Here is a 26039-nt window from a genome sequence, read left to right on the forward strand (position 1 = left end):
CAACACTGAAGATAAAAGAAAGCAGTGACCCGACTCATTAGCCCCTGTGATTTAATATATTGACACTTTGATACAAATAATTCCATTTAGTGGACTCGGTATCGGCGGGGAGGGAGGGATCAATTCAATTAGTTATGAAATGTGACTTCGTGTCAGGAAGCAGAGGAAGTGCTGACGTTAAACAAAGTCGTGTGCAATTTAAACAATAAAGCCATTGCAGCCCCTTTAAAAGTTAATGATGCACAAAAAGGTGTAATAGATACAACCTCAGCCCCGCCATGGCAGTGATGGTGTGCAAATGAAGCTAAGTGGTTGAACAGTTGCCATGTAATGCCATTTGTCTGTTAAAACAAATTCTTGCTTTAGGAATATAAACAGTAGATGCTGTTTGAACGGTTTGTTGGTCTGTGGGTTTGTCCCATTAGGGTTTTTTTCTGGATGAAATACACCTATTAGCATCATTTTACTTAACACAAGTGTAAAGGATTTTAGCTGTAGTATGCAGACAAGGCTACTGAACTGTATTGCTTTAAGCTAAAAAGGTGAGCAGTAAGTGTTTATTCAAGAAGTAAAAGGTGGACAGATGAACCCTCCATTATTTCTGTGTAAGAAACTGATCAGCGGCTTTATTTAGACGCGGCCTGCTTGTGCTGTGCCTTTGCCAATGTGGTAGGAATGTAGACAAACATGGATCAATTATTGCTGTAAATTACACAATAAAGCCGTGTCTTTGTGTAATTGGCCTTTGTGTTACGACACCTCAGCTGTTTAAGCAGCAATAATTAAGAGGCTCCATATGAGGGGTGCGACCCGAGCGGCTGGGATGCGTGAAATCACACCTGAGGGTCTACTTAAAATTAGTCACCTGGGGGTTTCGTCAAGCAGCCCTGGGACGGGTTCATTCATGACGCACACTCCCGGCTTCCTATCGGTCCTCACGAGCGCCAAGAACAACCGACACGAGACGGAAGATCACCGTGCGTAGAGCAACAGCGAAGTCGTCTTGTAAATGAATCGCGGTGCTAAACAATGCTGATGAGTGGACATCTACTCTGATTACTACTTGCGTGTCCATCTGAACCTCACAGTGAAGCACCTGTTCGCAGCCCCCACAAACCTTCGCTGGATGAAGGCACAGCACATACACTGAACGCCCGTTGTAACCCAACCCTCGAAAGGAAAATATCAGTTGAGGGAGAACACATCCTCCAGTGTGATGTTGATTTAGTTCCCTCTCCCTCTCTGCATGGACCGTGTTTTCTCTGCTAATGTTGTGCAAACTGTTTTGTCTTTGCATTGGCGTTGCGCGGCCCATCGTCCTCAGCAGTGGGCACACTCACAGGGAGAAGGAGTCGCATTAATGGGCTCCAGTGTGTACGGGCAGCCGGCAGGGAGAAAGGGGCGCGTGTTTTCTTAGGGCTGGGGTGGCAAAGCAAAGCATTCAGCCCATGGCCAGTGTAAAAAAAGGAGCTTTTTGTTTTTGGGGGTGAGGAGAGTCCAAGCATTTCCCACCACAACACAATGAATGAGCCCTTTTGTCCTGCACCGTTTTTCCAAAAAACAGAATTGTAAATTCATTTTTTCCTTGTTTTTTTTTTTAATTACTCAGTTCTAAGTTTTTTATCTACATATTTCCTTAATTTCTTTGCCAATTCTTGGGGAGTTTTATTTTTTGAGTCAAAGTATTTTTCCAAAATTATCATCACACCTCACTTGTTTCATCTCTTCTTTCCCATTATCAAGGGATGATATCTGAGCATGTTTGAGGTCCCAACAACACACTTGTGTTTGTAATGAACTTGCTCCTCATGACAGGCCTGTTCTCCGCTGAACAACAGAACGGGCTCTGTTGTTTTTCGGTGGCCCCGGCAGCTGGGAGGTAACAGTGGAGACAGAGCCTCAGTCTATGATTGGAGGATGGGACAGGGGGGGAAACCCAGCCATGGTGTTGACAACTCTGTCACACAAATTAGAAGTGGTCTACAGTTTCACAGTCAGAATAAATGCTTTCTCTCGTTCATTTGAAGAGGTTTGTCCCACAAATTTTAAATGCATGTTGAATCAGAGAACTGAACATGCTTCATTTTGAACTATAACACATGCATTGGCAAGTTTCACAGGAATATTTCTTATAAAACACAAAACAGTCAACAGTTTATACCTCTGTCTTTGCTACAGAGTGTAGAAGTTTTGTGATAATTTAAACCTTTATAGCCACATTCTTTCATAAGCCTCACATGCTTAAATCCGTTGACTTCCCACTACTCTCCTCACATGGATGTAGCTGGCTATCTGACTAGCCCGTGTCCAATGTTCTTTAGAAACTCACTCGCCCTACTGCAATGACGGTTGGAGGCATTAAACTTATTCCATTTTCCATAGCGAGGATGTATTTGCAGGATAATGATGCCGCCCCCGAAACCCACTTGTGGGTTTGTTTGTGTCTGTCCTCTTCTTTCCCGTCATTACACATGCTGTTTGAGGGAGTCCCCATGGATTTGGTCACTGCTAACCTTTAATTTTATGGCCAGACATAACAAAAGACAAACATTGTCATTTTTACTTTCACGTTTGCCCCGACCCCACAAAAAGAGCTAATATTCTTCAGAAATATAGGACTGACTTTGCAGTTGCTCTGTGCAGCGTGTATATATAGATTTTTATATATAAATTTTTTTTGTAAGATCTAATATCTCAATGTGTGCTTTTAGTCTGTCCAGAATCAAACACAGACAATGTTAACATAGATAACAGTGAAATGAAAACTCTTAAACAACCGTCACTAAAACTTGAAGGTTATGCCTCAAGGCCTTATTTCAATTTTGTTAAAAAAACGTGTAAATTTTCCAAATTTTTCTCGAGCTTTTTTATTATTATTCCTCCTACAATGTTTAATAACTAATGTACAGAAATCCAGTAAATGCTTTGCAGTGTATTTTAGCAAACAGTAGCCTGCAGTTTTATGTTTTAGTTCCAGCATAGGCGGGAGGAGTGCTGGGGTGGGGGAGGGCTGGAGTGGAGGGATTTGGGGTGGGGTGTGTTTGGCGGGTCAGAGGGTTGGACTACCCTGCTTTCAAGTTCCCGTCTTAATATAGACATATTGAAATGGCTGTTTTCCAAGAAGGCTTGTTTTACTGTGTAAGGAATTAGTGGAACAAGTAGTCATCTATTGGTTATTCCCTCTGCGATGCCTGACCTCACTCGAGTGTCTGGATTTGCTGCACTTCATCGTGAACTGCTCTCAGTGTTAACACACACAGGCATGACTGATGTGCAGCGTCACACTCAAACCTGAGCACACAGTGCCTGCTGTCAGACTCAGTACTGTACACCAACAATTTACAGAATTCTTTTCAGGCTAGTGCTTGTACACTACTGATTTGGCTTTAGATTTCTGTGAATTTTGTAGGGGAGGGCGCTGAGCATGAATTTCACATGCAGTAAGGAAGTGAGGAGAAAAGGTCAGAGACTTGACAAGGACAAGGGCCCTTTGTTCATGACCTGAACCTCTCCAGTCTACTCGCCCTCCCACTCCGGTGCGCTCATTTCCAGAGCAGACAGGCAGGAATAATGTGCTCCAGTCTGCTGGGTGGTAACATGAAGACCTTCATTCAAAGGCAGAAGTCTGGAGCATCAAAGTGTACCACAGATCTATTGATCCATTTGTCTGATTACCATTAGCTACAGACAAATCCAAACACCATCGCAGCTCGCTTCGATCAATGTGTGCGTCTGCCGTGTGTGCGGTAACAGTTCAGCGTGCAGCAGGAGCATAACTGGCAGATAACTGACCTGCAGTAAAGGAGTAATATTTGTTTAAGGGACTGCTGATTGTTTCATTGGGGGGAAAATCCCGAAGCAACACGGAGGATTCAGCGGCCTAGAAGTGCTTCCACTGAGTGATTTTTCCTCCTGGTTAGGCTCCAGTACAGTGTACACCCAGCGGGCTGAGTACACAGTGGCGGGTGTTAAACATATCCTGCTGTCTAGTGTCAGTTTTACTGTGTGCTGCTGCTGTTGGGATGGAGCCAGACTTGCCAGCTTCCTCAAGATCACTTTCCCTTTAAACAGATCACAAAAGGTGATTTCTACTCACGTGTTTGGTGTGCAGCTCCGCGGAGAGCAGGCAGTGAATGAAGTGTGAACTATCGGTTCTTACGGCAACAGTTGGAGTCTATCCTCCCTGGGTGAAATTACAGTACCCCTCCTATAGAAAATGTGAAAAAAAAGGTTAGCGAGAGGCTCTGATCTGACAGCTACTAAAGTGTGGAAGTCATTTTGTTAACATGAGATGTCAGTGAAACACGAGGCCTCCTCTAATTACTGATTACTGGTGATTGTGATCTCTTCCTAATTGAAAAGACCCCTATTATAATCTAAATGATTGTACAGAATTAAAAGGACATCATCACCATGAGCTCCTCAGAAATGTTTGGCTACTTGCGGTCATATTGTTTGCTGAACACTGAGTGGTTGTACAAGTCTCTTCAAGGCAAATGAGTGCAGATTATATCCAAGATCAGCATCCATGGAGAGGTGTGTTGAAAGGTTTTAAGGAGCAGATGATCAAGATATTAGACCCAGGATCTCACAGGTCCTTTCAAGATAATAACCGTGACAAAAAGGTGAGAGTAAGGTAGATGTCTGTCTTTTCGACAATTTAATCTCATTTCATTTTGTTCATGCTGACTCATAATGCCAGTTAAAAAAACAAAAACTTCACATGGAAAAATTGTGGCCTATGGTGAGCAGCAAGCTTGAGCATGGCTAAGTACAGGGAAGTGTGATGGGGTTGAGAGTCGAAGCCAGCAGGGGGTCTTCAGGCCTCCTTGGTGCTTTGTAGAGGCTATAACAGACAGTGAGGAAAATGGGTGTTGACAGGGGCCCAAGTGAGAGCTGTAATGCGCTGTACATCTCCATTTGCACTCTGTGTTTTGGAGCTGCTTGCTCATGTGTTATATGTAGATGCTTAGAACAAGCTTATAAAAACACTGCTCACTTTTTTTTTCTCCATTGGCAGACATTTTATATGGACTTTTTAATCGCACAACTTGTTAAAAATAAAAGTACCTGTTTCTTCTAACATGTTAACTGCTGTACTGCATTGGAGGGATCCACTAAATGAACAGGTACAAGCATTAGGCAGTATTGAAAGTGTGTGTGTTTAGGTGCTCCGAGATATAAAGGGAGCTCTTTCAAGTCTTTTACACCTTGTGTACTTACACGTCACATATGAGTCTGTCTGATCTGTCGGACTCGCCCTCGGCAGTCTGCTGTTGTTAACAATTGTATAGTCAGTTGTGCTATAATGTGAACAATTTCTTGTTTAAATTGGTTAATACTCTTCTACTACTACTTCTACTACTAATAATAATATACTACTAAGATCTGTTGCTTAAATGAATGATCAATTTAAAAAAAAAAAATGAACAAAGCCTTTTTCAATAATACACAAGGAAGCTAAATTTGGCATCAAGAAAGTTGCCAAGTTGTGATTGATCTAAATTTTGCAGAAATAAAATTAACTGTCCAGTATTTCGTCCTTTTTACAAAAGTAAAATGAACCTGGTAAGCCCTTCAATAATATGGTCTCTATATGGTAACCGTAGAGCGTCGAGTTGGTTGTATTCATCAAATACCAGCATCTCCTTGAGAGGGAAACAGATTGCGTGCTGGCCTGCTACAGACTTCATCAGGTCATGTGAATTGATGATACATGTTGCAAGGCGGCTGAGTTCCCCCGGAAACCTCTGTTGGAGCGCGTGCTGGCGTAGACGGGGGCCTCGGCCAAGTCTGTCTGACTGATCACTACAGATGCTCCTCTTCAAGTATTCCGAGTCAGATCCTTAGTGCTGGGTCTTGGGGGACAAACAATAGCACCTGTTCCTCATAAGATGGCCCATTCATGTATCTTTAATGAAGCCTGGGGGCAGATGGTGTGAAATGACATTATCCAGTACTTAGCAGCGCTAAGACAAAGGAAGAGCAGTGCCAGCACAACAATGGCGCTGTATTTACGAGGAGAAGGGCGGACGCTGCCCAAGTGCCCCGCTCACATCTGCTCCACTTTATTCTCAGACTCCTCAAGATCATCTTGGCAATAGAAATATCCTGGGCACTCAGCCCACACATAGATGAACTTGAGTGAGAGTGGAAGGCACACAGTATGTTTGCACTTATTCCCCCCGTCTGTTTTTTTAAAATAAACCTCTTAATTTTTAAAAGTCATTCTTTTAAACAATAATGTGTGAAAATGTCATAATCCGCTCCGCTAATCGTTGACGGCTCAACTAACCTCCACTATTTGTTGCCACCTTGAAGCTCCTCAAAATTTGATATGCCTTTCTCTGACATCAGTTGCTGTAAATTAAACTTTAATGCGCGCAGCTCATTACTGCAAATCACAGCGATTCAAACTCAATGCATTTATTTCCCCTTCAACACACACTTACACTCTGTCTTGGCTCAATGAATCTTGTATATTCTGCTCCATATATTAAAATAATAATAGTAATAAAACCTGATATCCCAGATGAAATTATATAATTTACATTTAGTGTGTGCCAGAGAACGGGTGCATTTTGCTGATGTCAATGTACCAAGACTTTTGTTAACATCTATATCACATTTCAGTTTTGTTTAAGTTTAAGTAATGTAGACACAATTATTGAATTTATGTAAATGATAGAAAATATTTTTTTCATTATTCTATCTGCTCTCCTGGTTGTTGCCCAGTTAGTTTTTTCTTTTTGGTATTATTTCAAAAAGGATGTTCACAATGATGTTTTCTTGACATTACACTGATACACTTTAAAATTGCATGTAGAGCAGACTTGGTAGGATGTTTGTGGAGATTACTTAAAAAAAACTAAATTAAAAATCAAGAATCCTCACTTCTGGAAACAGAGCGAGTCGAGTTTTTGTTTTCTCTATTTTACAAAAATATTTGACAGTCAATAACTTCATTTAGGGAAAAAAAAGGATATAACTTAATTCACTGCTGCTATATGTTAGTTAATCCAGGAAAATGTATGAGCTACCGTGTAATACATTTGTAACACACATGGACGGATGTGGACTTGAGGGAGTCCTGCTCCGTCCTGTGACTGCCACACATTCAGAAACAGACTCCATCTGGTTTAACAGTCCAAATACACAGACAGAGCAAAGCTGTGTTCCCCAGTGTCCCCCCGCCCGTCACTGGCCCGACCTCATGTTGTGACATTAATTATTGTGTTTTTCCATATGTTTCATACATGCAAGGCCAAAATCCATCTTTCATCCATTCAGCCTGGAACCTTGGAACACAAATCCCTATAAAGCGATGTTTTATTTAAGGTCATTTGTCGCAGTCTCCTTGGACATTTTTTTTCCTGCAGTAACTGCACATTTTACAGAATTACTTCTAGAAGAATTCCACACTTTTCTATTCTTCTATAATGCACTTTCTGCCCTTGCATTTCTGTAAAAGCTCAGTAGACATAAAAATGTTTCTATTTATTTAGTTTTCAGTTGAGCTCTGCATCTCTGGACAGATCAATAAAGTAGTTTTAAGTGGGTTTGAGCAGGGTAGCAGCAGTGAGAGAGCCTGGGTGCGACGACGACTCCGGTAAAGGGTCTACAGGGGGACCAGCATGGGCTGAAAAAGTGGAGATCATAGCAGACCTCAGCCAGAACATGGGGGGAAGTCGCTGCTCAGAGCAGGTTGATTTCATGCCCCAATGCAGCAGCGGTAATTGCACCCAGACCCGTTTTATTGCGAGTTGATTTTAAGGAGGGACCAATGGAGAAACATTCTGTAAAGTGTTTATTTTGGGGGATGACCTTTATTAACCCATTTTCCAGGCAGGTTCCCCCGAGGTGGCCTGGCTCAGTGGCAGATTAACTCTCGCAGGGCCGAGGTAGCCGGGCTGCTCCCCATCAGAGAGTTTCAGGAAGCGGAGAATGACAGTGAGATTGGACCGGGCAACATGTGTACAAAACCCCCACACACCACTTTTGAGACATAAGCTATTCACCCACCCTTGACACACACATGCAGGGAGTTTGTGCTGATATCCCCAGTAGGCGAGTCAGCAACAAGCTGGATGGTGAAGGTTAATATGCGAGTGGAACAGACAGCCAGAGAATGACATTAAAATGAAATACAGCGAGTGCCGAGAACTTTTCAACTGCCTGATATTTTTCCTGTGCTGGAAACAGTTGTAGTAAATTACTGGATTGTCTTAAGGCTTTTATCATCTAAATAAATGATCTTTCAAGATTATGTGCGTAGTTGATCTTCCCTTGTGGTACGTGTGTGTGTGTGTGTGTGTGTGTGCATGCTGATCAGTCTTGTCTCTGCACCTGTGTTATACATTGAACAACCCCCTCGCTGACATGTGTTATCTGCTGCAACAGAAGCCACACAGACCGACCAAGCCTCTCCGCTCTCTGTCCTATGTGTCGCTTGCTCTAACCGATGCTGGAACAATGTGTGCGTATGCGGGGGCCTTTGATGTACCGAGGTAAAATCGTGGTCCGGATTAAGAGCAGGCGTAGCTCGGCTAGGTATTGTGCGAGCACACGAGGGCCGTCACTGCCGCAGAGCCCCCTGTCAGCACGCGTTAGGACGAGCTGTGATCTGGCCTCCCCCTGAGCGGGCTGTGTGTTTCTGTGAACCATGCCTATGCTTAGGCCTCTCTCTGATCTCTGCTCCCTTTCTGTTCAGCAGGTCCAGGGTCACATGCCTCCGCTCATGATCCCCATTTTTCCACACGACCAACGCACCCTGGCAGCAGCCGCCGCCGCCCAGCAAGGCTTTCTCTTCCCCCCAGGAATGTCTTACAAGCCAGGTAACGCTTGCAAGTGAAGTCTTCATTTTGTCCATCCCCCTGTTTTCTCTCTGCATGCTTCATCTTTTATTCATAACAAAGACTTTCAGTAATAAAGATTTTATGCAACTTGACATGTAACAAACACGTTTGATTCACACTTGAGGCCACTGACATGATCTGCTCTGTCTGAACTTGGACTTGAGTGGAACAATAGATATGGGTAGAGAGGCAGAGGAATGTAAACATGTCTTCAACATGAAAGTATCTCTCAGGCGTTTTTTTCTGGCTGTAATCGCTTTTCAAGTATCCACTGTTACAGATCCAATAACACAGGGGATGAACCCTTCATGAAAAGTCTCCCTATTGTTAGCAACACCCCTTTTACAATTTCACACAAGTATGCCTTTTGCCAGGAAAATTAAGTTATCAAAAGACAATTATGAGACAGAGAATATTTGGATGAGGTGAGGAACAGGTTTTCATGCACACATGACTGTTTTCATTGCTTGTAACGGCATGTCTCTTTCTCTCCCTTTGTCTTTCAAATTGAGTAAAGACAGGATCCACAGCTTTAAAAATAAAAAAAAATATTTTTTGAAACGTTGCGACACATTGACTGATGCCCTGCCAAAACAGTAACCTCATACACCCTCATATTCTTGTGAAAATTAAACGTGCCTCCACACTATTGTACTCATATCAAATATTTTAAAAAATTATTGTGAAGCATTTTTAGATAAATCTGTGTTTTAATCAAATTACAATCAGAACTTGAAGACGTTTTACATTTTTCTCTCCCACACATGTAAATCAAAGGAGACAGTGATGTTTTAATGGAAACCCTGTTGTATTAAAGAAAGGGATTTACAGTACGAGTCAAGGAAAGTCCGCTCGACTGTTGTAAACCAGTACTAGAACAAGGAAGAGAACTGAAAACGGAAAAAAGGAAACAGTAGGAAGTCAGCAGGTTCACAGCAAAACATTAAAAAGGTGTGGTAGTGCAGTTAATGAATTAACTATAAAACCACAGGATGAAAAAGAAAGTCAGCTATTTTGGAACTATGGAGCCATGACAGCTTAAACAAAGTGCCTGAGGGGGAGTCTTTTACCAGTGTGCTTTCTGCAATAGATTTGACAAGGAAAATGTTTTAGTTCAAATAACAGGAGCTATTATGGAATCATGGTCAGGGGTCGCCGTGTGTATGGTTCCTGCATAATTCATGAGTTCATGAAGAAAAAAGCAAAGGGGGTCTGAAAATGACTCTTGCAGTCAGGAGAGGTATTTTGAAAAACCTCTATTATATGCCCCCCATTCAACACAGTATACACAATATTTCCAGAGAGCACAATGTTATCACCACCACCTGCAGGGTATACAGGATGCTGCCGTGTCCGTTCTCCGTGAAGTGAGTGGCCGAGCATTCACTTCCAAGACTAAGGCACACTAATCTGATGTTATCATTATGAGACAGCCCCCGGGGACCACTGCTCATGACCCCCAGCCCTGTGGTGCTCACATTGGCAACAGAGTCATTCTAGCACCATAGTGGTAAGTCATCACCCCATCCACTGGCTGTGCTCAATGGCCTGGCCCTTGCATGGTAGACGAGCACAGTCGTAGGAACACCGACTCATCTTTTAAACAAATAGATACAAGTCGGACTTCCCAGTCTGTTCGCACCGTTTACACTGACATGTCAGCGCTCAGTCTGATGTTCCTCTAATGGACCGGTCCAATGACCCCATAGTCTTTGGGTTCCTCCGCCAGTGTCCTCCTACTGTTTCTATTTTAAATCGTGTTAGTCACTTTAAAACCAATTTTCTGATATCGCGGTGTTTGCTATGTCCTTCGAGTTAGACATGTTCTTTTTCTTGACGTACAGTAACTTACTAAACTTATCCAAAATAATTATACCCATATGTTTAATTGTCTTTTTTTCTGCAAAACAACCTTGGTAAATAATGAAATTTAAAAGAACAGAAATGGCACAGTCACACAATTCATTAATCATCATTCGATCTGACCTAATAAAAGGGTTCAGCTACATCTGTCAACCCTCTGATCTATGACTTGTATTTCATTGCATCACATGAGCAGGGAAATATATCCTGTTGTCACCTTAACTACCCCCCCTCCCCTCATCCAGGCTCTCGGCATGGGACCAGCCATGGCGAGTAAAAACAAAAAAAACAAAAACAAAAACAAAGTTTTAAACATAATTCTCTTTCACCAGTGACCCTAAACTAGCACAGTTCCCATTCTGCTGGAGTCTGGTGCCTCGACGCAGACTGTGTGCGTCCAAGAGCCAGACACTGGAGCCTGAGACCCCCGAGCAGTGGTGGGGTGCTCACTTAGCACATGACCCTCCCCCGGTTTCACATGACATCTAAAGACATCCATGCCATTTATTATTCCCGAATCCGACGTCACAGACAGCACAGAGCGAGAGAGACAGAGAGAAAGTGATACGGAAAAGAAAAAAAAAGAGGAGGTGTGGAAATAACCACAGTACACACACACATCCAACCCAGCACTATTTGAAACCACTTCTGCTGTGTGATTTTATTTGCTACTAAATGGGGATTGAATTTCCATGGCCTGTATCACATTGTGCTGTGCTGTGCAAGATTGCAAAGTGAGGCAAGCGGGGCCAGGGCAAAGCGAAAGAGAAGGTATATACATTTACCTTGTCTGTGGCTTAATGGCTCCATATGTTTGTGAGGAGAAGTGACAGGCAGAAGTGGGGTCTGAGCGAAGGCCAACTACCCCTCCCCACTCCCACTGTGTTCCCCACCTCCCCACCTCCAGACACATGCTTCAACCCCCCCATCTATGAACGCTGTGCGGCCCCGTCTCACTGGGGCTGTTCTGTCTGTCTCCACGCACTAGGCAGAATGTGTAAAAGCTTCTGTACCCCCATGGATATCACTCACACTGCAGCCGTTTTCATATCCCCGTCTGACAAACGTGCTGATGGCAGGCCAACAGTAGTGAGTAGTAATGAATAGTGCCGCTACTTGGAGACCAATTCTTCCTTGCTTGATCACAGTGACATGTGAGATAAGAATGTGTGTGGGTTCTTTGTTTTTTGTTTTTTACCCCTTGTTATTGTGGCTGCACACTTGTTCTAACCAGTTCGCATACAAGTGCTTTCACTCTGCTGCCAAAGCGATCACTCAGACACAAACAATGTAGCGTGGAACAATAGCCAGTCAAGTCTACAGCTGTACAAACTGCCTGAGAGAACATGCTGGCCCTTTTACATAATCGCTAATTGAATACCGGGGGAAATATTTAAAATGTATTATGAACACCCACAGGCATGCACGCACTCAAACACGCACACACGTACACACATACACACACACCTTAAAAGAAGTCCCAACTTGTTAAGATATTTAGCAGTTATTGCTGCCATGATATTTTCCAGGAATAGTGTGCAGGTGGAGGAAAGAGAGAATGGGGAATGGTGCGGAGCGTTCCTGAGTAATCCTGCTCCGGTCAAACCAGATTAGCCTTTTGTTAATGCAGATGTTTGGGCTTGATGCCCATGGCTCATAGCAATATGCCACATTGCCGTGGCAAAGTACTGGAGGGCCAAGGATCCGTGTTGGCACTTGCCTGGTCGTTGTGGGCCGGCTCATTGTCTGAACCTGTGTGCATTGTTGTCTGTCTCTCCCTCTCTGACAGGTGATAACTACCCGGTGCAGTTCATTCCATCCACAATGGCAGCTGCAGCAGCGTCAGGACTCAGCCCCCTCCAGCTTCAGGTATGTACAGTACGATGACAAAGAATGCTAGGGACGCCCGCCAAGCCCAGGGCAGAAAGAATGGCTAAGCAGCTGTCCGCCAAGTAATGAGCTGCACACTAAATAATCCTGGAGGCCCCCAGCTCACATGTGCTTATCATTGTACATATGTAATTTATCCTGTTTTATAGAGGATTTATCCCCACTAGCTCTGCCCGGCAGAGGAGTTAGGAAGATAATAGTTATTAGAGGGAACGAGAATCACTTTGGTCGCCTTAATCGCCTGCCGGTGAATTGATCAGGAGACGGCCGACTGAGCAAGCAAGTGCTTTTATCTTGTAGAACAACAAGTGTTTCTTTTATTACAAATGGATGTACGTAGTGAAAAACAGACTTGTGGTATGTTATTCAAAGTGAAGCTGAGTAGGGGTTTGAGCAACAGAAATGTTGGCATAGGCTCCAAGCCCCACGGGCTTTTCTAAGAGCATTTAAAAGAGTTGAACCCAGGTCAGAGCTTAACCTGAGGACAATATGTTTCATATAGATAATTATCTGCCTACCTAGCTGCAAGTTATTACTATTATATTTACTATTGTTGCCACAGCTCTCTCAACCTGTGCATGAGAGAGCTGTTTGTTGGAAATTATCTTTTTAACCTTTTTTGCACTCGTCTGCGAGAATATAATATGGAGGCTGAATTTGGATATGTCACAAGAGTTTGTGTGTCGCTTAGTTTGTGTATCATAGCAAAGTCCATTGGAAAGGAGCGGTTGTTCAGACAGGCGTGCTGAGTGTATTTATAGTGGTGTATGAGGTCAGATGAGACAGACATATATCATAAGGTTGGGGTGAGGAGGGGAGACAGGTCTAGAGTCATTCATTCTGATTATGTATCTAACCCTGGGAATGGGCAAAAACAGTGCCTCCTAGTCCATGACTTGGCTGACCTTTAGAGAACACAGTAAACAAAAAGAGAGGTGCATTTTCCATTAATTGAAGTCTGTCAGCCTGTCACATATTCCGCCTGCTGGCTGCTATTTACCCTGCACAGAGACTCTCTTTAAAGACAGCACGGCAAGTCAAACATGCCCTTTTCTACATAGCTGGGATCAACAAACGACGTGACTGCCACCACTTCCTCGACAAAGCACAGAGAGCCTGCGATGATTAAAAACATCATATCAGGCCAGATGTGGAATTTAGTTACGGTTGTCCCCTCCATTTTTCTGCAATAACAGCGCTAGCACTCTCCGTTTTCTTCAAAATTAAAGTGTACTTTAGTATTCGTTTGTGCGTTTGAGCAAGAAGACTCAGGAGTACAAAGGAAAAACTCATAAACAATGCCAAAATCTCATGCCGCAAAAATAAGTCCAGTTATGTTTGAACCCCGCCAGTTAGTTTATTTGGTTTAACTGGAATAACAAAAAATAAAATGAAATAAAGTATAACATGTTGACTCTCTGACTCTTATCTAGTCTGCTGCAAAAATATCATATTGTAGTAATTACTGCATCAACAAGCACCACACTGCAGGAATCTTAAGAGTCCTAAACTTCTGTAGTTTCCAAGTCTTTTCACACACACACACGCACACACGCACACACACACGCACACACGCACACACACACACACACACACGTGTGGTTGAATAGTCCCCCCCCCCCCCCCGTAAAATATCTCTTCCTGTCAGTTGCATTGCAAGGTATAATTTCCAGCAATTTACTCCGTTTAGATTGTGCAATATATGAACCTTAAAAATGATCTCGTTGGAAGAATTAATTCCCACAATGCTGCAGAGGTAATGCGATCAGCCATCCAGTCAGAGAGGCTCGCCGCTCCGTCAGTCTTAATGTCGGCCACACAGCCTCTTCACAATCTCCTCTGTCATAACAGTCTGGGATCCTCCCCCCAGCCCCCGCCCTTAAGAGAGGAAAACCCAACAAGGTAACAAAGGCTTAAAGCTGATGGATGTAAATGAATCTTCTAGGAAGCGTTTGAGTGTAGGAGACTGTAATTTGCTTGTCAATACAGGGTGGTAGCATCACTCTGGTGGCTGGCAGTCTGCAAGTGGCTGTCACCAGGCGCTGCTGTACCACAGGGCAATTTCACTCAATGTTTTCCTGACAGATTGGCTCTCGTTCTCAACTCACAGGAGAGGAGGCGGGTAAACTATCCCTGCGCGACATGCCCCTCTTCATTAGTGCCCTCACAGAGCCAGGATGAGCCCAGGACCAGCAGGAAACAATGGCTCCATCCCTGCCTGTCCTTCCCTGATTACAAGTGACACCTCTCACCTAACAGAGGAAATTGTGCTCAGATTGTATCCCAATCTGTCTGGACACCTACTATATTCAATTGAGTTAAGAGACAAGGAGGGAATTTCCCTAACTCCACAAAAGAATTTTTCCAATTTTAAAGGGTAGCACCTAATTTGCTCTTTGTACACAATAAGTTGCATCAAGTGAAAAACAATCAACCCAATGCCATAATCCACTCGATATATATCGCCCTGGCTTTTTACAGAACTAGTTAACAAGAGGAGAACCTTTGAGAAAATCCTGTTTGTTTTCCATTAGAAGCCATTTTAAAGAAAGCATTATTGGTAGACAGAACATCTGGGTTCTCTGTATGTAGTATCATTGACTAAATAAATAGAAATCCTCGGCTTTTACTCAGACAGAGCCTCATTTAATTTTTTTTTATCTCTAGCTGTTTTTGTCTCAATGTCTTGCTTTTCCAGTTTTCCATCTGCATCTTGAACCTTCTCTAAATGTCTCACTGTGTATTCCTCCCTCCCTCATTCTGTCTCTGTTTTTTTCGCTTGCTCCTTTTAACCCCAAATTGCCCAGGCCCATCACATCCTTATGCTTTACAGTACTGGAAGTCGAGCTGCTCGAGTTAAGACCTAACGATGCAATTACCAATCCGCCACGTTCGCTATGGCATCTCTCAAGGCCCATGGTAAACCTGGACCCAGCCTCGGCTCATGCTCCCACTGTAAAGATGAAAAGCAGCCCACAGGCTCAGCGACGACTTGGACCAGATCTCAAGCAGGCAGACATATCTGAAGGAGTCCTCGGGGGCTTGGACGACTGGAGTGATGAGAAAGAGTGTTGCGCAGTCAGGGACAAACAGGAAGAAAGTGGGAGAGCAGAGCAAACCACATATTATCTTTTGTTTGAATGCAAATGTCTGTGTAGTACAGATGTGAAGAAAAAGCTTCCATCATTAACAAGTGTAGCACCTTTGACTTTGAAAGAGAGAGAGAAAGAGATAGAGATAGAGAGGAGGAGGAGGGGAGAAAGGAGAGAACGGACATACTGTAGAGAGCAGCTGTTTCTGTGTTTATGAGTAGAGGAGCTTGGTCTTTGAAGGTAACCCAGAGTAGTGCAGCAATGCTAGCTGTGCGTGGAAGGCTGGCTAATAGGACGGCTAGGTGAGCAGCTGGATAGAGGCAGTGGTGAACAGAGGGACAGATGGACAGATAGAGTGGATAATGCAGTGAGCAACACTGAATGGGAGGGCTGGCGCTGGGGCCCATGGGCTCGGAGAAATCCACAAACGCATACACACACTTCCTCAAGGCGAGCTGTGTTTGTGTGAGTATGTGCCAGAGAGAAACTGATAGAGAATGACTTGAATATGTATATACTGTAGATGTAAGATAGAGAAACTGAGAAAGGCAAGAGGAGGGAGGAGGGGTAAGAGCAGAGCAGGTTGGGTGCCAGCAGATGAGACAGATGTTGGGCCATACTGGAAAGCATCGGCACAGTGCACCAGGACGCTTTCCTCCACTCCTGACATCTGGGCCTAGCCTGGGTCAGCCTGCCTGGTCGCCATGGGCAATGAGCCTGTACAAGCCTTGTGGCAAACGGGGCTGGCGCTGTGCTGCCTTTTAAATGGTGCGGTGCAATGAAGCACAGTTAATGCCCTCATATCCACCCCAGCGCTCAGCGCTCAGGCCAGGCAGAGGTGAATGAGACATTGACAGACAGACAAACTTGCAAAAAAAAAACAGAGACGAGAGTATGGCAGTCATCAGATGATGATGATAATTAACTCCTGTAAAATGCAGAGGATATCAATTGGCATCAGTAATTGTTGGGTTTTTTTGGGCAAATAACTTTTTTTGTCTTTATTTTCATATTTTGCACGCTGCAGTTGTAAATGTGCAATGCACCGCAATTGCTGGCAGCAACAAATCTGATAAATATCTGCCGCTGTATTTTCCAGCACATGTTGCCATGCTGTGAAAAACAAGATGTACTTTTTGTTTTTCCACAGAAAGTTTTCATTTTTTCTTTATTCTACAAGACATATGCTCCAGTGTTCGCAGAAAGAATTTATGAGAAATTAACTTTTTTCTCATTATTGATTATATTGTATATCAAACCCTAGTATCAGCTTTGTTCCTTGACTAACCAAACAGAGGCTGCCCTCCTTGATTGCATATTATGTGTGTGAGATGTCCAACACCATCAGCAGAGTGTGTAATATCAGTTTAATGTCGCAGGCAGAAAAGTGAACCTCCCTGTTTGACCTCTGGTGCCTCCAGAGGGCTTGGTTTTAATTACCAGAGGCTAACAGGCTGACCTTGGATATGCTGCGCTCACTTATAATCCACGCTTGCTGAGATCCGGTCCACTCTGCTGGGAAACAGGGAACGATGGGGTCGCAGTAAAAACCTTAGATTTTCTGTTTGTGTGTTCCGTTATTAAAGTTCGGTATTTCTGTATGAAAAGACAGTGCAGCTTTTTATGAAAAAAGTGAAAATCCTTTGCACTAGTTGAACATAGACACCTTTCGTGTTGGAAAAATGCCACAGAAAATGGAGACAGAAGGGTCCCGAGCTCTACTCGGGCTTTCGCCTGCTCCTCCAATACCCCAGAGTTGGAACATTGACTTTCAGCTTGACCCTCATTACCATGAACCTTTTGCTGCCCCCACCTGGCAAGTAGATATGAAGAAGGGGCTATTAGATGTGAGAGAGAAAACTGAGACCAGAGGGAAGCAGGCAGATGTCTTCTGCTTAGGGAGAACAGCCTTGGCGGGATGCACCATCCTTCAGCCCTTGACACCACGATGCCTGTTATATTGACAACTTCCTGAAATGTTTTGTGAGGCCGTTGTTTTTTATCTTTATGAAATGCTGAGTGCCACACATTTTTTTTTATCTGCTAAAAACTAATTGTCTTTGACTTGAACCCAACCACACCAGAAAGCTGAGGCAAAAGCATCCAGACTGCACACACTGAACACTGACATATTTGTCCTTGAGCAGTGTATGGCGGTGGGTTAACACACCTTTAATCTGTCTTTTCCCCTGACTGTATTTATTGTTCTTTGGCTCCTGGAGTCAGACTGTTCCTGGTTACAAGGGTAACCATTGCTTCTCACCCCATGGCACTGACCTGCTAATCAGTGCTGAAAAGGGGCATCCTGACTGCATCTAATTTGAGGCAAGCTCTAATTATGCTCTTTTTCCGGGACAATAAAGTTCTTCCCACTCAAGGTCAGGGGCATGCCCGAGCTACAAGCCTGTTAGCAAACATCTGTCCAACAGACTCGGCTTCCGCTGCTCTACTAAGACCCATGTGTAGCCTGGAGTGACGGGCAGCGAATGAAGTATCCTCTCTCGCTCTCTCTTTCTCTGACATTAACTAAGTCTAGCTCCGACGGGGAGAAAATAGAGTTGGGTCCGCTCCTGTGTCCATTCCTGGCGGAGACAAAAGGCTGTTTGTGAGGGAGGTGGGGGCAGTGCTATCATTGTGGGAACATAATCAGTCTGTCATTTCCGTTGCCCATGTGCTGTTGTTATCCCCAGGTCCCCTGGAAGAATGGACCTTTTGTACTGCCGCTTATATGGCAGTGATAAAGTTTCTTACAGGAGCACATGTGTGTTTATATCTGGAGATATGTGCATGGACATAAAGTGCTTTGTCTGGCTTTAGCCTGCATCTACACCACCGAAGGTGAGGCCAGCGGGGCCGGGTGGCTTTTCTTTTTTTTCCGTCCACACAAATGCCGTCTGTATTTGGCTAGTCAAACCAGGAAATGAGCAAGGGTTTGCTGATTGGCCAGAGGACGAGAAATTAGATTCTTCCTGACAGCACCTTCGGACAGAATAGCACTACAGCCCAAAAGGTTTGCCTGGTTTGAAGAGAGCAGGCCAGTGGGGGAGTTAAGGGTTGATATCTCTCTGATGAAGTGAGGACTGAGGCTACATGGAGTTACACTCTTTCTCAGACAGTAGCTCTTATTTGACAGACCTGTCGTTTGCAGCAAGAGACAAAAGCCAATTTTATCACTTACCTGGTGGCAAATCAAAGCAGACCTGGAGTGGAAAGAAGTATCAGCCGTGTGCGGACGCTGGGCTCTGTTGGACAGAAAAAACAAGCACAAAAAATAAATCATTAAATCAAACCAGTCTGGTGTAAGTTTCAGGATTTAATGCTCTGAAAAATAGACACACAACTATTTAGGTCAATAAACTGTAACTTAATCCAGGATAAAGGATGAATTACTATTTAAAAAATCTGATCCAAAAGACAATTAGCAGTCTGTGGCTCAGATTTTTTATTTTTTTTTAAATACTTCCAAACCAACACATCAACGTCTTTAACCACTCTTTGTAGTATATGCCACATAATCAGCCTAGGGTGAAATTTTAAATTGCGCTCTCTGAGTTCAACCCCTGTCACAGGCGCGACTGTTATTGAGGGTTTCGTCAGTCAGTTAAACCGCCCGCCTGTGTGGTAATGTCACCAACAGTCGGACATCTTACTGATTCAACTCCAAGGAAAATAATGGTGATTACATCAGTGTTCTTTGTGCAGGTTTCTAAGCCTTAATAATGCTGGTGTTTAAAATATTCTGTGATGGCAATCCAACTGAGGTTGGGTTTCTGTCTCACGTGGCAGCGTGGAGACAAATCACAGACTGGAGACTTCAATTGGAAGCTGTGTAGATGTAGAGAAATGAGAGATCTTTGCTAACACACTTGCATCCAGTCGGCAAACTTTTTCTCTGTGATGAGTGGAAAATAGGGGGCTCCAAGTATTTTGAATGAAAGCCATCTCTGTGTGGTTTTTAAGACTGCTGTCTCTCTCTGGGTTCGGTCTTTGAAATACAGTTAAGACCTTTGATGGAGGTTCTCTGCCAGCCTTATGGAAAGAGAGGAAAGACGTAAAAGAGAGAGGGAGATGAAGGGAAACACAGAGGCAGAGTTCTAGGGAGAGGAAAAGACAGAATATAGAACTCTGAATGTTTGCTGGATTTGGATGTTAACGCCTTGCGGGTTTTCTGCACCTCCCTACAGCAACTGTATGCGGCCCAGCTCGCCAGCATGCAGGTCTCTCCTGGAGCCAAGATGCCTCCGCTCCCCCAGCCCCTCGGTGCAAGTGGGCCCATTTCTCCCTCCTCTCTGAAGAATGACAAGAGTTCCTCCAGCCCCATCACTCAAGTCAAGGTACAACCCCTCAATTCCTTCCGCCCGCCAGTCCAGTCCTTGAGTGGTACTTGACCTAGCCTAGCCTAGTTGGTGTTGTTTGTATAAACTAGCATCCAAGCTGTTCCGTACTTCAGTCAGCTCCTACAGTCGGCCGGTGCTGAGCCCAACCTCTAACAGGCCATCAATCTGTGGTGCTTTAACAAGGCCCCCTCTCTCTTAACCTGAACTCTGTGGACAGTGTTGCTATGGCTATGGCTGCTCCAAGCCAGTAATTTGTGGAACACATGGTTTCTAATTTTTCCTCACAATGAATTTTTTTCCCCTTCTCTTCTTTTTTGGAACTGAAATGGAGCCGAACCATTACTGAGGTGCTATTCAAATGCTGACAAAAGTGAGGCAAAGAGTAGGATTGATGGCTTTTTGGTTTGTTTTCTTGCCCTGTAAACAAACCAAATGCAGGATGTGTATTTTCTGCTGCTGTATGGCAAGACTCCACTAGACCTCCACGCAGAGGAAAGGCCATATACATCATCCCCACTCACTAAGGCCATAATCAGAAACATGCGCCCATTTGGAGCAGTTTAGCTTAATAATATTACAATGGAGAACAACCATAAATCATCTCCTTGGAATGGTAGCAAGGCACTCTGGCTCACTTTTCTCACACACACACACACAAGCACATGCACACGCACACAATCCTTGAGGTCTTCTTCCTCCTGGGATTTGCACTGAAAGATTGCACTCAAACTCACTCAACACTTATTCTATCACTTTAGTACAATTCTTTATTTATCGATAAAGATTCAGATGCCCTAAGGAGTTTTCGCGAACTCATGGACGCCGACTAGACCAAAATTAACAAACCAGTCCTTGCCAAATATTACAAATATTGCCAAATATGATAAAATTAAGGGATTTAAATGAAGTGAATCATATATAAATAGAAAGCAAACATTTGCTGGCATCCTCCCATATGCATCCACATTCCAGTGGAATCAGATTGCCTTTAGTTTTGTTTGTCTGCTCTCAGCTTCACTGCGTGGCAAACTGTTAGTGGCACAGCAATAACAAGGCCTTGGGGCAGTCTATGCTTGAGCCATATGTTTGGACAAGGAGACACTTGGGCTTTGAAAAATACTGTGAACGACAGCATGAGCCCTAATCTGATTTAAAAGACAGAACACACACACACGCACACATGCACAAGATTTATACTGGGCAAATGTTATTTCTCATCTGTGATGCAAATGTTTGAGTTGTTTCTTTTCAAAATCATCCAGAATTTATTTTCATTTAAACACACTTTTTTTTTGTCTTTTAGCCAACTGTTCACGTCAATGTTCATCATCTTAGAATTTTTTTTTATATCTAAGGTGATTGAATATCTAATAGGGACCTGAGATTTAATTAATTCAATTCTAATGATAAAATTTAAGAAAATATTTTAAAATTAATTTATCATTAATTTTGTGATTGTGATTTAAACAATTAGTCAGCTTTGCTCATATTGCCGACAGTAACTAATTTGGGGTTGATTAAGGTTACGTTTGTTTTGGGTGCATTTATCCTACTTGTAAGAGTTTGGTTTTTAAACTGTTATGCTGAGGACGGCACCTCGGAGAACAGTGCTCTTCATCTCACATCACTAACTGCTCTAAAAGGCTGCAACAAGCCCAGCAAATACAGAACCAAACACACGCATCGTCCATTGACCTCATCTCAATACTACACAGGGTTTCAGGTTTTTTTCCCCACGCATCATATCATATTTTTTTTAGGATTAGGCATATCAAAGCAAATGATAAGACCAACTATGCACAAATGAGGAATTAAATTAGAAAACAAGTTAATGAAGTAGATAATGCAAGTCGACATCTGATGAATGGAACAGCTGTCTTTGATCACTGGCACCGCCGTTATCTGGTCATTATTTATTCTCCGAACTAGAGTGCAGACACAGACAGCGGAGAGGAGGAGAGGGAGAACAGATGAAGATGCACAGAGAGGCAGAATCTGCTTTAATTAGTGTGAACAAAGGCGCTGGGCAACTGTGAGGAACATCGCAGCTACACTGCTCCTGAGGAAGGGTGTACGAGCGGAGAGGAGAGAGGGAAAAATCAGCGAGGAGGTGTGGGTCGGGATAGGGATCCTCTAATTAACCAGGAGCAGAGAGGAACTGTGCTGTCTGGGAATCCGGAGCTCCCCCAAAGGGGGGAGGGGAGAGGCCACCTATTCACATCTGTCTTTTCTCATACTCCTATCTCTGCTGCCGTAGGAGGAAGGAACACAGCCGCTCAACCTGTCTGCTCGGCCAAAGACGTCAGAACTGATCAAATCCCCCACATCCCCGACACAGAGCCTGTTCCCTGGCAGTAAAAACAGCCCCAACAGTCTCCTCGGAAAGGGTGGCCTCCCCAGCCCACTTGGAGGCCTGGGACGGGGCTCATCTCTGGGTGAGGACTCACGAGTGCCTTCACGTCACAAACACGCACCGCGCATACACACAGTTCTACTCAGTTCCAACACACACATACAGTTTGCACTCACATCTGGGAAAACCACATTTCAAGGTCTTCTCTCTCTCTTTCTGTGTGTGCAGATATTCTGTCCAGCCTAAACTCCACTGCGCTGTTCGGGGACCAGGACACAGTGATGAAGGCCATCCAGGAGGCTCGGAAAATGAGGGAGCAGATCCAGAGGGAACAGCTGCAACATCACCAGCAGGGCATGGAGGCGAAGCTGTCCGCCCTCAGTTCAGTGGGCCTCAATAACTGCAGAGTTGACAAGGTTAGGACTACTATCAAACCGTCGTCTGTGGCTCCTTTTTTCCTGATTCGGGTCTGCTCCATTGCAAGCTTTTTCCGTGAAGCAAAAAAAACAACAAAAAAAACAAGCAGCTGACCACCAAGAGAGTTCAGCTCTCACTGCAAGTAGTGAAACTATTAAAGAAAGTGGAACATGGTGATTTTAACACAGCAGTCATTCTTAAGACTTAATAATTTTCCTTTAATCCATGTCCAGGGTGGTCATATTGATAAGAGCTGGCATAGTTCAGTGTGTACATATGTGTTTAATTAGTATGAATATGTTTGTGTGTGCGTGTTTAGAGGGCCTCGGCGTTGTTGATGTTGGGTGTGAGGGCCGTGACAGGCCATGGCAGTGCCCGGTGCGGGTTAAAGAAGACTCTGAAGTCTCTGCCCAATTAAAGCAGACTCGCAGCACTCTCCGTCCCCTGACACGGGATGGGGCTGCTTTGTACCAGGAGCACACACTCCCAGGGATTCCCTTTAAAAATATCTTCAATCGATGAGTCAATCAAGGAGAGAAAAAAAAGCAGTCCTCCTCTCTTCAGCTTGATGCCACGTTGCCAATTGGCTGTGAGGAGCAGGCAGGAACTGGGAGCGATGCTCATTAATATTTCAGCACCTGACACTTTCAACCAACAGCCTCAACTAGGTCAATGTATATGTAAAAAAGTCAATGAATATCTATTTTGATTTCCTCCCTAATTTGGTGTTTGGAAGAGATCACTGTCTATGCAGGTGGCAATCAACTATGCTCTTACTGAAGTGAAGCTAATAAATTAGTGCAGCCCACAGAGAGGACAGAGACGGAGCCTCCCCTCCACTTACCCCTCAAACAGCCAGCAGAGAAGAGACCTCCTGCCCAAAATTCAATTTTAAGCTTTTTTTTCCCTCCCCCAATTCTTTCGTCTTCCCTCGCCTTGGCTGCAACATGTTATGTGAATCTTTTACCAGGAGTGCTTAAAGCACCATATTCTCAAGTCTCAGTCATGGAAGCCAGTGCAGCCGCCTCCCAACTCAGGTGCGCCTGTTGTCACACACGCACACATATCTGTTAGTACATGAAAGCAGTAAATGAACAATGCAAGTAAAGAGCTATTAACAACAGGAAGCACGACTACCTCAGCAGGTAGAGCTAATGTCTATTCACTCCCCGCTTTGTGTATTGTAGGATTTAATTTTGTTTCCTCTGAATTTTTTCCTCTGAACCTTTGTTAAGGCAGTCGTCTCAGAGGGGGAGGAGGCTTTTTAAAGGGATTTTCTGCTTGAAATAATCAGTCACTCCTCACCTGTAATCTACCTTTTGTAAGAAAAGCAGAAAGAGAGTGAGTGTGTGTGTGTGTGTGTGTGTGTGTGTGTGTGTGTGCGTGTGTTTGTGTGTTTGTGGGCGGGCGGGCGGGCGTGTGGGCGTGTGTGTGTGTGTGTGTGTGTGTGTATTGGGGGTGGGGGGACATGAACAGAAATAGAATTTAAGAATTGAGTTTAGTGGTAAAGTCATAGTTTTGACGGCACAAAATTGAAATACCAAAATAATTAGAATATGTCCTGCTGGAAAATGTGATTACTTACTTACATACATACTTCACATGGGTTCATTGCAAAGACCAATATCAATAATTGAAAGCGCCACCTCAGGTAATATGCTTCCGTTTCAATTACATCATTTTTTATCTGTCTTGAATGACACCTTAACCAGGCGCGTGCCTGACGGCCTGGCTCATGCAAATCACAGTGAGGTATTGTCACCTCTTACTTCCACTGACACCAGTCCTATTACGACGGTGTGAAATTAGAGGCGCGCTTTATCAAGTCAGCTAAAAGAATTGCCCCATCATTTTCATCCTTTGGCTGCAATAAAGAACAGCAGGTTGTAATTCAGCGGCGAAATGAGAGCGAAGGAGAGCGAGTCTTTTGCTGATACAAGCCGACGGACTAGAAAGGTTTGAATGCCACGGATAAAAGCTTTCACTTTGGTCAGTTTCAGAATATTAATATTTCAAGAAGGTGCCTCACCTGACATAAATATGGTGTGGTTCTTAATAGCTCCCCTCCAAGTCTCTTGTTTGGAAGTTTATCATAGTGAGAGCTTGCACGAAGAAGATTCTGGAAAGGTAACATAAATGGGATTAAGGAGAGGTTAAGATCATCCAGTGTGGCTGTTAGAGGGGGATATTAAATATTGATTTATCCCACTGTAATGACCGGGCAGAGGAGTGGGTCTAAGTGCTGCTTACAGATGGATCAATTCATCTTTTCATACAAAGTGTGTCTGAACAGTACAATGCATTCCTCCCTAACCTTTATCACATGGCTTTAGTTTCCCCTCCCTCCCTCCCCCTTCCCCTCCCTGGACCATTGACCTAGGAGAACATGGTGTAAATCAGACTATCTGCTCCAACAGTATACAAGCCTTTAACCTGAGGACATGTAAAATATTCATGCTTTACAGGAGCAGATTTTTCTTGCTTGTCTTTTTATTTGTCTGTTTTTACTATATCCCCCATCAGTACAATAAAACCTTTTACAACCCTTCTGCAATTTACCTTTTTGAAATATTTATCTAAAGATATTATTGTCTGCAGAGGGCAATTACTTTGTTCCATTATTTACCATCTCCTCCTCACCCAGTGGAAGCTTTTACCTTGAATGCACCAGCAAGCCTACAGTCAAATACATCTTAATCCATTTGTAACCATTTGAATTGTTTCCCTCTATTATGGGCTGTAGCTTTAACGGGCCGTGCTGTTTTTCAGGGTCATGGTTGGAGGTGAATACCAAAACACTAACTTGTCCCATGTGGCCCTCGTTGTATACAAACAGTCCATACAGCTTGAATAAAATAAGCGATACATATTTGACATTTAATGTCACTGGTCACATTGTGGGAAAAGCAAACAACAAAAGCCAAAGTCTAAATTCAAGTAGCAGTCGAGTCTATACATAAATCTTGTCAATAGAAAACTAGACAAGTCAAGTGCAGACAAGTGAACGATAGTGATGATTCAATTTCTAGCCTCAGCAACTGTGAAAGAAACAAAACCTATTTCTCTTCATATGCTAAGCCTGTGTTCACAGTGGCAATTCCCTGTCTGAGGTGGTTTCCACCGCGGAAATGAAAGTCAGTCAGTGGCCAAGCAGAGAAAAAGAAAAGTCACATTTATCATATTTTGAAATATAACAGACCAGTCATGTGGCTGCATTGGCCCTGGGGCAATG

At 43.7% G+C, this 26039-nt stretch overlaps 1 protein-coding gene across 6 annotated transcripts in view; it reads left to right on the plus strand.

Moving 5' to 3' along the window:
* The window catches only part of LOC118302911 (transcription factor SOX-6), a 130417-nt gene that overhangs the window by 83495 nt on the left and 20883 nt on the right, over positions 1 to 26039 (plus strand). For all 6 annotated transcript variants that reach the window (XM_047331523.1, XM_047331521.1, XM_047331522.1 and 3 more), the window contains 5 exons: positions 8714 to 8834; positions 12508 to 12587; positions 19885 to 20034; positions 22295 to 22472; positions 22619 to 22806. In XM_047331523.1, coding sequence (XP_047187479.1) covers positions 8714 to 8834; positions 12508 to 12587; positions 19885 to 20034; positions 22295 to 22472; positions 22619 to 22806 — 717 coding nt within the window. The remainder of the gene's footprint in view (positions 1 to 8713; positions 8835 to 12507; positions 12588 to 19884; positions 20035 to 22294; positions 22473 to 22618; positions 22807 to 26039) is intronic.

Source organism: Scophthalmus maximus, chromosome 4, assembly GCF_022379125.1.
Source record: "Scophthalmus maximus strain ysfricsl-2021 chromosome 4, ASM2237912v1, whole genome shotgun sequence".
In the NCBI taxonomy this organism is placed as follows: Eukaryota; Metazoa; Chordata; class Actinopteri; order Pleuronectiformes; family Scophthalmidae; genus Scophthalmus; species Scophthalmus maximus.